This window comes from Gigantopelta aegis, chromosome 3 (genome assembly GCF_016097555.1).
Source record: "Gigantopelta aegis isolate Gae_Host chromosome 3, Gae_host_genome, whole genome shotgun sequence".
Classification (NCBI taxonomy): domain Eukaryota; kingdom Metazoa; phylum Mollusca; class Gastropoda; order Neomphalida; family Peltospiridae; genus Gigantopelta; species Gigantopelta aegis.
In genome coordinates, this window is record NC_054701.1 from 5,213,284 (window position 1) to 5,225,352 (window position 12,069).

The following is a 12,069-nucleotide window of genomic DNA, read 5'->3' on the forward strand; positions in this document are numbered from 1 at the left end:
ATGGTGTCGAGGGAATACAGACAATAGTTTCAAGCTTGCCTGTCATTTTAATATTTCCATATCTGTAAGTAAAACCATCTGAACATGTGCATGCAGTTGGGATTACCGATATTATCTGGACGTATTTCTAGTTTTAAATTGCATTGTCTTGTCTGATGACCAGTGCAAGTAGTCTAGCCACTTTGTCTTTTAACTTCTTTTCATATTTGAGTTAACCAAAACATGGTAGTATTTGCCTTCTGGTTGGGACTTGTGAACAGTTAGTGGAAGAATATTGCAGTACATACGCCACTGGAAAACAGTTTGTTTTGTTTAACACCACCACTGGAGCACCTTGATTTATTAATCATCAGCTATTGGATGTCAAACATTTGGTTATTTTGACATTATAGTTTTACAGAGAGGAAACATGCTACATTTTTCCATTAGTAGTGAGGGATCTTTTATATGCACCATCCCACAGACAGGATAGCACATACCACGGTCTTTAATATACCAGTCGTGGTGCACTGGCTGGATGGAGAAATAGCCGAATGGCCCCACCGACAAGGATCGATCCTATACCGACCACACATCAGGTGAGCACTTTACCACTGGGCTATATCCCGCACCACTGAACAAAAAAAGAGTAAATGGAAAGCATTTTCCACCCCAGATAAAAAGATAAAAACTACTCACTCAATAAATTAGATAATTTGCTATTATTTGCATTAAAAATATTGCAGCAGCTCAATTAGATATAATTTTTCGAAAATGTTTTGATATCCTCCCTCCCCCCTACCCCCACTATTCAGTTATTTCTGAAACAGACCATTCCAGTGATCTGTCAGAAACTAGTTTTGGAGCTTTGGAAGGTATTTCTTTGTTCTCATTAAACATGTTTGTATCTAACTTTCTAAGTCTACCTGTCCATGTGTGCGTGTTTCTGTTTTGTAAATATTGTAACACCAAACACAAGCTATGTTTTCTCATGCCAGTGGGGGTCAACCGCTGACCTTTTCCTGGTGGCCGGTGTTGACCGGAGGCCACCTGGCTGTGTGTATTTTCACCACCTCTCACAGTTGTTGGGTGCACATCAGGAAGTTTCCATCCATTTAACACATTTCCACCCATTAGCCTGTTTGTTTTGAGTAATTTTATACAGTTTTGGATACTTTCATCTCTTTAGCCTGTGGTTTGCTTCTTCCCACATATCAAAACATTGGAAGTACTTGTACAGGTGTAGTGCTCACACCAGTGGCAGCAGTAACACAATTGGTAGATGGTGTTAAACTATAAAGTTACAGGCTTTGTCATGTTCTGCATAATGTCATGTAAACCAGTCAGTCTTCAAACAATACAGAAAAATGTATAAATGTAATTGCAATTACAAATAATCGATAAACGAAATCTTTATTTATTTTTATTTTTATATTGATACCATATACAGAAAAAATAAACAGGGCGTTGATAATCTTTGAAAGTAGAGGCTATGGTAATATATGTAGGCAACATAACCATGAACCTGCCCAAAATGACCACCTACCACCCACTGATGAATACTGAATAAAGCAGTACATTCATTTTTTATTTATACTGTACAGGGTAAACTTAAAATCGTAGACCCTAGTTTGAAGCCATGAAAATGGACACTAAAGTTTGATTAATCTAGAAATGTGTAACAGTTGGATAAAGTTACAATAGAGTGAAACAAGAGTCTAATGTTGAAACCGGGAAATATCCTTAAAAGTAGACTAGAACTTGTCTCAAAACACTTACTTGTACATGTATGTAAGTGCTTTTTTTAAAATATGAAAAATGCATTTTGTGATATTAGAAACCAGGATGAACTGAAACACTTTGGATGTACAGAAATGGATAATCTAAACAATAAAATCTCGGTAATATCTGAGTTCAGTTGTTAAAAACAAGTCTAATAGTGAAAAATATGTGTTAATTTTTTAAAACGGTAGTTTGTCTCTTTAAAGTTAGGGGTGGGATGTAGTCCAGTGGTAAAGTAGTGCTCAATGTGCAGTAGGTCTGGGATCGATCCTTGTCAGTGGGCCCATTGGGTTATTTCTCGTTCCAGCCAGTGCACCATGACTGGCATATCAAAGGCTGTCATATGTACTACCCTGTCTGTAGGATGGTGCACATAAAAGATGCCTTGCTGCTAATCGAAAATTGGCGACAGCGGGTTTCCTCCCTCAATATCTGTATGGGCCGTAACCACATGGTCTGATGCCATATAACTAAATAAAATGTGTTGAGTGCATCGTTAAATAAAACATATCCTTTCTTCCTTCCTTTAAGGTTATCGATGTACAAACTAGTAAAAGTGGTGTCGCGGCTCATTATCAACGACTGAGTGTAACATGTATGCTAATGTACGTGTAGTTAGCATGTTTGTCCGTGCTATAAATACAGTTATATAACGGGTGGGTGTCACTGTGTGTCGCACTTAGAGCATGAGAAAGTGGTAACAGCTATGTATTGTCAGGTACCTGCTTGTTTGTATACTAATACACATGCACTGTGCATTCCTCAGATAGTTGTGTCCAGTACAACAGTTGATGGCAATGAAGTCTGTGTTACCAATGACTACTTGTTGGTAGGATTCCCATTTCAACCACCTCACGTGTGTACAGTGGAACCTGCTGTAACAGACATCGTGTATCACAGCCACAGCTACAGATCGCACTCATCATATGTATATCCATTACCTCAGTATAAAGACCACATAAATGCTTATTGGTATATTGGGTGGTCTTTATATACAGGTTTACTAATACACGATTGTACAATGTTAACATTAGAAATGTTAAATTGGTTATGACTCGTTACTAGATATGTTCAGATAAATAATTTAAATACTTTGAAAATTTTATATTGAAAATTGGGTAGAACTGAAAGTATAAAAATCATATGTTATGTTTCATGCTTCATATATTACTTGTTTGAGCAAATATTTTGCTTGCTCGTATGAAAAACTCCCTGCCTATAGCTGGTGACTTGTATAATGTAATAGAAGTAGAGTAATTACACATACATACTGAACTGACAGAACAACGGTGGTCTGTAATTTTCTCAACAATAATAATCTGATGACCTGGGGTGTTAATAGCTTTCAATGATCGGTTACTGGCAAAAAATGTTTTTGTCTTTTAGTGTTTTTGTAGGTTGGCTAGTATGAACACATGAAACTGTACCAATTATGTAAAAATGTACAATTGTAATTGATCATGTTAAAGTAGCAGTTCAGTGTCTGGCTGGTTTAGGTGTATTACTACCGGTGTAAAATAATACTCAACAGCCGGGAAATATTTACCTGTGACTTATAAACAAGTTCTATTAACTTCCTGATTGGAATTGTTTTTTTAGAGTTGCCACCTGATATTCAGTGTATTATTGATAGAAATACTAGTTCAAGCTGATGTTGGATCCATTTGAATCGCATATCTATGAAACATTCAAATACATTTAACAAACAGTTTGAGACAGGTGGAGAATATTTTAATATGATTTAGCATTACTACTACAGTTCATACAATACATAAATGTAGATGTTTTTATAATTTCTGAACAGGAATGTAACACCTGTTGTAGAAACATGAGCACTGCTTCCAGAAAGTCTTTGATGTATACATGTCGTCAAACACTGGTTGTAACATGGAGAGGAACTCACAGGTCTACTGATGGGATTGATCCTGGTATTTCATGCACCTCAGGAAAGCAAGTTTTACTACATGGCTTGGTTAAATCCTACTCTTACATGACCTTCCATTTAGATTTTTTGAGAATTTGAATAAAACTTGTCTGTGACAGTTACACGTTCATTGACAAGTTAATATCACATCTCGATGAAGATAGCTATTACAATCAGAATATTTAGACCACATTATTGACTTGTATTTTCAGATATCCGTGCTCAGCTTGGTGACCAGTTAAAATGTTTGGACAACAAGTTGGAAATCCAGGTTGCGATCGTAGCGGAGCTGCAGGAGTTCTTCAAACGGAGGGCCGAGGTGGAACTGGAGTACTCGAAGAACCTCGACAAACTTGTCAAACAGATGATCTCCCGCCATAGAGCGGAAAAACAAACGTAAGTTCTAGAGCTGTAGTGATACAGCGATACAGTATCGTATCGTGATATGAGGGCCACAATACGATACATCAATTCAGGACAGCTGTATTGCGATACAAATACAATTTTTGAATAATTTATGGTAAAAAAGTTGAAGCATAAATTTACAAACTTACAAACATGCACAGTAGAGCAATGGAAATGTAATTTTGACATTCAGTTGCTGGAATTCCACGGCATTTGAGGTGACAATAAAACTGTCTTGTAATACAGCGTGTGTCATGTCTTAAATTTTGATTAAGGTTATCATGTTTCATAAACTTGAGCTAAAAAGTTTAATTATCAAGTAAGTTCATCACAACCTTGTCAAACAGATGATCTCCCGTCATAGAGCGGAAAAACAAATGTAAATTTGTCGCAACCGATGTTGAATTGTCTCGCTTGAGGCATGTTTCCATGATCTTGACTTTTTTGTAATGATACCAGTATTAACAGTCGAGTTGAAAGTAAGTAATGCTAAGTTGTAATGATTGTGTAAAGACAATATGTGTTTTGTGAGTTACATGTAGACTGATGTCATAACACTCAAACAACTCAAAACTGTAAGCATGCGATGTCTGGTTAAAGAAGCTGCTATGCTGACATACCTAGACTATAACATGTACTTGATGCGTAATAGTATATTCATTTTTAAAATTAATATTATATACATGTGTCCATGATTTCATTGACCATGATATTTTACTTCAAAATAGATGGAAGTAAACATTAGTTATAAAAATTTGCATTTTAATTCACTTCCAAGGAATGTTTTGAGCTGCTTGCAAACAAAATGAAGCACTTGATATGCAGAAATTAATATACCAAGTGATATTTCAGGTGACACAGAATGCCGAAATGAAATATCTGTACATAGGTAAAATGTAAACCAAGTTTCAGGTACAGATACAAGGGTTTGTTTGAGGGGGGTGTGGACACTGTAAGAGGTATTTTATTATTATTTATTTTAAAAAGGGTGGTGACGATGCCCTCAGTTCCTCCTCCTGAGTTTTAATTTGTTAACATCTGGATATTTTCACATATGTTGCAAGTGTTTTAGGTTGACATGACCTAGTGTTCTGTGTTCACAGGCGGCAGGAGCAATGGGCGACATTCTCCACGTTCGCCTGCTGGAAGCTTCTGCTTGGCATCACACGCAAACAAAGTCAGGACCACTCAACGATCAGCGAGATCTACGCAAACACAATGGTGCAGAGACTCTCCGAGACCATGGACAACTCACAGAGAATATTCAGAAAGGTAGATGCAGAAAAAAATTCAACATCCACTGAGAGGATTCGATCCACGGACCCTCAGTATGAGAGTCCAGTGCTCTGTTATCTGAGCTAACAGGGAAATTCTCAGGGGCACTTTATACAAACACTACTACTAATAATACTACTATATACACCTCCACCTCAAGTGAAGCTATGTCCCGGACCTGTGGGCCATGGGTAGTTAAACTGTTCTGGGGCCTGGCTGGCTAATAATTGTACTGTGTTTTGTTAACAACACACCGAAACATTGGTTCCAAACAACAGAAAAATCAACCTCCACTGAGGGGATTCGAACCACGAACACTCAGTATGAGAGTCAAATGCAATACCAACTGAGCTAATAGAAGAATTCTTACTAGCTACTGCCAATAGGAGCACTTTATGTCAACACTACTACAGTGACCCAACACTTTAGAAACATTCAGAGGTATACTAAACACATCAGCAGTTTTAACTGTTTTAAAAAATATTAAAAAGATGTACACCACACACTAGCAATGGTAACCAATATACCTGTGTGATGGACAGCTCAAGAAGAATATTCAGAAAGGTACACATAAGACATCAGCAGTGTCAAATGTTCCACTTGTATATATGTGATATATAACTCCAAAAGAATATTTAGAAAGGTATACACGAATCTTTAGTCATAAGTGTTATTCGTACACCTGTATGATGGACAGCTCTAAGAACATTCAGACAGGAATGCACAATACGTTAGCAGTGATAACGGGTCTACCTATATGTGTGTGAAATACAAGCTGTAGGAAGACTTCAAACACTTCTTTTGTGATTACCCATCATCAGTTTCAGGTATTACTAACCGCCCGTCTTCATCAACTGAAAAAACATCCAGTTTGAAATGGGTGTTCTAGTGTGTCGAGACAGGTGTAGTTGTTTAACAGCTGCAGAAAGGCAGTTAGCATGCCATTACATTGTTGGAAATAGAGTTGGGTTAGATTCGCCATTAATAATATACAGTGAAACCTCTCAAAACTGGACCCTTTGTAAACCAGAATTCCCCCAAAACCGAACATTTTTCATGGTCCTTTTTTAAAAATCAGTACAGAAATTAACCTCTATAAACCAAATACCTCTTTAAACCGGACATTGTACTTGGTTCCTAGGGTGTCCGGTTTAGAGGGGTTTCACTGTACTTTAATTATTACCTGCGTGGTTCAGACTTCCTTTGTTTTCAAAGTGATATGTCTTCCTAGGAAGTGATATGTATCCTGTCCCTCCACAGTTGTTCATGACATCACATATCAATTTCTATTCCTTAAAATGATTTCACTGGGACGCTTTGTAACACAGTGATGATGTGTTTTCAATCAATGTGTTTGAGTTAGTCATCTGATTTGCATTTGTTCTTCAGTAACTTTTTAAATTGTCTATAAAAATATATTTCATCCTGGTAACCAAAGACATATTATGTGATGGCAATGGGTTTCTCATCTTATCTGATATCTTATAGCTGATGATTAAACAGTGTGCTGGGCTAGCACCAGGTTTCGTCTCTCACACATTAAACCTTGTGTCACAAAGTGATGATTAACAAAATCCAACATTCCTTTCTTTGGAAGCCTACAGCTGCAGGTACAGCATGGTCTTCCTCTTTATGGCATTGTTTGTCAGGAGGTCGATTCTCTGTAAAACGTTTGATGAACAGATGTAGCCTGTGATGCTGTGAGGAAATAATCCACATTAAGAGTATTAATACCATTATTGAGACACAACTTGCTCCATAACAATTAGTGCCAATGAAAATTGTTATTGTCCCCGGAACAGCTGTGTGTTGACACGTGGTCCACTTTATTAAGATTACTTCCATTCAGGAGTGTTGATATTGATGATAAAGTGCTTTGATGGGTTTATCCATTGATGATATGTTATGAGATGAGTAGCCTTGAATTTCATTTATTAAGCATTTAAATATTTGAGGATTTTTATATATATATATATATATATATATATATATATATATATATATATATATATATTTTATTGACTTTATTCAATGCTGAACAGAGACATATAAAATTATTTGAAGTAAACAATAAATCAGTATTGAATGAAAGAGAAATCAATGAAGAATATTGGAAAGAAAGAACCGTTAGTTTAACAACTTCCCAGCACACTTCACTCAGAACTAACCATTGACAGTGTTCAAACAAATGTTTAAGAAAGTTACTAGCCCTCACAGAAGCTTTGTCTAGTGCCCTATCTATTATAGTAATACGGTTGATCGTTTCCACTAGCCAAGACTAAACATTCACTAGTCACGACCTGCAGCATTGAGATATATAATATAATTGTTTAATTAAAAAAATTAAATTAGTATATTTAAAGAGGAGTATATCAGAAAGGAAAGGAATGGAATGACATCTCCAGTTAGCAGCACCGTGTCTCTTATACATGTGTGTGTGTACTTTCCAACAGACAGTGGACATTAAGGTAAGCTGACAGATTGATCCTACTGTTGTCTGTCAATGATGTTAGTTATTGCAGTGTTTGATTGTTAACTTGTATTTGTTTGTAGTGTCGAGACATTGGTGCCGAATCACATGAAGATATGCTGAAAGTGCTCAATGAACTTCAAAGTGTAAGTAGTGTACACATATCTCATTCTGCTGCTCTGGCATTACAATCTACAGCCGTCAACATTTGTACTTGGTCCAGCCAGTTAGCATGGTTTCTTTAATGTTTGTCTACAGTTGTACAATCACAAAGTTTAAGATTGGTGAAAAAATGTAAGTGATTTTATTGTTTGTTTTAAAATAAATGACATTACAGTGTGCAGTCATCTACATCTGTACTTGATCCAACCATTTAGCAATTACAATTGTACAATTACCAAGTTTATGATTGGTGAAAAATGTAAATAATATATATATATTTTAAATAAATGAGATTACAGTCTACAGTCATCTATTTGATCCAGTCATTCCAGAGATGCTAACCGGATAGTCGGAGGATGTGCCCTACATATAGCATAATTTCTTTGATTTTCATCTACAATTATGCAGTTAAAATTTTTATGATTGGTGAATTTTTTAATTTTTTTCCTTCTTCTTTTTTAATAAATGAATAATTTGTAGCCACTTCCAGTGTTCGGTCATTATGAATTTTGATCAGTAACACTGCTAGTGAATTTGAAAATTAATCCACAACTATTGTTTAATGTTTTAAATTTGTGTAGTGATCTCTAAAAAACATGGCAAGTCATGACGCGGTACTGAACAAAGTGTTTCCTGGATAAAAGAATGTTATGGCTAAAGCAAATTGTGGGTCAGTGTGATTTTTGTGAGTGAATAAGAATTCAATGTGATTTTCAACAGTGAGTCAGATTTCAGTGTGATTTTCTTCAGTGGATAAGATTTCAATATCAGGTTGATGAATAAACCTTCAGCACTTGCGTAGGAAGCGGGGTGGTGGGGTGGGGTGGGGGCAAGGGGGACATGTGTGCCCCCCCCTACTTTTCAGATATTTTGCTTTATGTTTCTTTATAATAGTGTAAAAGTGTGTAAATATAAAAGTGTGCCCCCCCCCCCACACACACGTTTTGGCACCTTCATATGCCACTGTTCAGTGTCATGTTTGTGAGAGGTCCAGATTTCAGTGTGATTTTCAGCAGTGGGTCAGATTTCAGTGTGAGTTTTGTAAGTGGGTCAGATTGACTATGTTTAGATATTTGTTTTGCAGGCAATGAAGACGTACCATGCGTACCAGTCTGAAAGCAAGCAAGCCGAAACCAAACTGCGCAGTGTGGAGGGTCAGAAACTTAAAGTGGAGCAGCAGTTGTCAGGGAAAAACCTCACGAGCAGCCGCAAACTGAAACGACTTGAGAGAGAGGCCGAGAAGGTAGATAATACTGACGTACAGTTAGTTAAGAGAGAGAGAGGCTGAGAAAGTAGATAATACTGATGTATAGTTGGCTAACAGAGAGACCGAGAAGGTAGATAATACTGACATACAGTTAGCTAAGATTGAGAGGCCGAGAAAGTAGATAATACTGACATACAGTTAGCTAAGAGAGAGAGGCTGAGAAGGTAGATAATTCTGATGTAGTTAGCTAAGAGAGAGAGAGAGAGAGGCCGAGAAAGTAGATAATACTGACATACAGTTAGCTAAAAGAGAGAGAGAGGCCGAGAAGGTAGATAATACTGACATACAGTTAGCTAACAGAGAGAGGCTGAGAAGGTAGATAATTCTGACGTACAGTTAGCTAAGAGAGACAGAGAGGCCGAGAAGGTAGATAATTCTGACGTACAGTTAGCCAAGAGAGAGAGAGGCTGATAAGGTAGATAATACTGACGTACAGTTAGCTAAGAGAGAGAGGCCGAGAAGGTAGATAATACTGACGTACAGTTAGCTAAGAGAGAGAGGCCGAGAAGGTAGATAATACTGACGTACAGTTAGCTAAGAGAGAGAGGCCGAGAAGGTAGATAATACTGATGTACAGTTAGCTAAGAGAGAGGCCGAGAAGGTAGATAATACTGACATACAGTTAGCTGAGAGAAAGAGAGAGGCCGAGAAGGTAGATAATACTGACGTACAGTTAGCTAAGAGAGACAGAGAGGCCGAGAAGGTAGATAATTCTGACGTACAGTTAGCCAAGAGAGAGAGAGGCTGATAAGGTAGATAATACTGACGTACAGTTAGCTAAGAGAGAGAGGCCGAGAAGGTAGATAATACTGATGTACAGTTAGCTAAGAGAGAGACCGAGAAGGTAGATAATACTGACGTACAGTTAGCTAAGAGAGAGAGGCCGAGAAGGTAGATAATAATGACATACAGTTAGCTAAGAGAGAGAGGCCGAGAAGGTAGATAATACTGATGTACAGTTAGCTAAGAGAGAGAGGCCGAGAAGGTAGATAATACTGACGTACAGTTAGCTAAGAGAGAGAGGCCGAGAAGGTAGATAATAATGACATACAGTTAGCTAAGAGAGAGAGGCCGAGAAGGTAGATAATACTGATGTACAGTTAGCTAAGAGAGAGAGGCCGAGAAGGTAGATAATAATGACGTACAGTTAGCTAAGAGAGAGAGGCCGAGAAGGTAGATAATACTGACGTACAGTTAGCTAAGAGAGAGAGGCCGAGAAGGTAGATAATACTGACGTACAGTTAGCTAAGAGAGAGAGGCCGAGAAGGTAGATAATACTGACGTACAGTTAGCTAAGAGAGAGGCCGAGAAGGTAGATAATACTGATGTACAGTTAGCTAAGAGAGAGGCCGAGAAGGTAGATAATACTGACGTACAGTTAGCTAAGAGAGCGAGAGGCCGAGAAGGTAGATAATTCTGACATACAGGTCTCACTACACAGATGTCATCTGCCATTGAAACCCATGTTAAACTGCCCAACTTCAAGAGAAGATTGCCCATAGAACGGGTTCTCGTTGGCACTAACAACATACACCATTGCGAACATACATTATATAAGCATTTATATTCACTCCAAAATTGTGAACGTTTCCGTCTCAGTTTTTTGCTATATGACCGCATCTGGCTGTAGTACCGGTCCGAACAGGTGGTTCATTAACCGATTCACTCCGGCTGTCACTTGCGCTATATACCCATGTCCCAAAAGGTCGATGCACAATATTACAAAATAACATGGGCAAAATACAGCCAGAAGGCTTACCATTAAACATACATATTGTTTTAATTCTTCACCATTTCCTAGAAGTGAATATGTGAACCATAACATGTGCCACGATTAGGAACTATAGTGGACCGTGATCAATGAACTCTCACCCGGAAGTGATCTGTGTAGTGAGACCACAGTTAGCTACGAGAGAGAGAGGCCGAGAAGGTAGATAATTCTGACATACAGTTAGCTAAGAGAGAGAGGCCAAGAAGGTAGATAATACTGACGTACAGTTAGCTAAGAGAGAGAGGCCGAGAAGGTAGATAATACTGACGTACAGTTAGCTAAAAGAGAGGCAGAGAAGGTAGATAATACTGACGTACAGTTAGCTAAAAGAGAGGCAGAGAAGGTAGATAATACTGACGTACAGTTAGCTAAGAGAGAGAGGCAGAGAAGGTAGATAATACTGACGTACAGTTAGCTAAAAGAGAGAGGCCGAGAAGGTAGATAATACTGAAGTACAGTTAGCTAACAGAGAGGCCGAGAAGGTAGATAATACTGATAGTCTTATTCAACTTCCGTACTAGCACAACAACAATGCTATACGACCCTGAGTTATAACCTTCACTGCAGAATTATCTCCCCTTGCCGGATGTATAACCTACACCCGCGCATGGGTAGACCGTATATCCTTGTTTTTGATTCTGCAGTCCTCCATTGCAGTCATGTTCGAGTTGTGTAGTAAAAATTTTGTCAAATTATTAAATTGTTTATTAATTTGTAATTCTGTCATACGAGGTCTTTTGGGTGATTTACACAGGGGGTTTATGTCTGACACGGCTTCCTCGGGCTCCAACCGGTTGGTTGTGTGTGCCGAGGGGGGTTGTCTTAAACGACTGCCCCAGTTTGATCAGCATTTGTTATGTCGTTCTTGTTGTTTTGAACGCCAGTGTCATATCTATGTAAATTGGTCCCCCTCCACGTGGGGGAAGGCTAAGAAGCTGTCAAAAGACGCCGAGCGTAACAGGATGATTAGACGTGAACGGGACAGGTGGAGCACAGTGGCAACCTCCGGGGTCGTGCTCCATACCGATTTGCCA

The 12,069-nt window shown here is 38.1% G+C and overlaps 1 protein-coding gene across 5 annotated transcripts in view; it reads left to right on the forward strand.

Moving 5' to 3' along the window:
- Nucleotides 1-12,069, forward strand: part of LOC121367427 (SLIT-ROBO Rho GTPase-activating protein 1-like) — a 154,134-nt gene that overhangs the window by 90,770 nt on the left and 51,295 nt on the right. For all 5 annotated transcript variants that reach the window (XM_041491591.1, XM_041491587.1, XM_041491588.1 and 2 more), the window contains 4 exons: nucleotides 3,898-4,081; nucleotides 5,194-5,362; nucleotides 7,919-7,981; nucleotides 9,082-9,240. In XM_041491591.1, coding sequence (XP_041347525.1) covers nucleotides 3,898-4,081; nucleotides 5,194-5,362; nucleotides 7,919-7,981; nucleotides 9,082-9,240 — 575 coding nt within the window. The remainder of the gene's footprint in view (nucleotides 1-3,897; nucleotides 4,082-5,193; nucleotides 5,363-7,918; nucleotides 7,982-9,081; nucleotides 9,241-12,069) is intronic.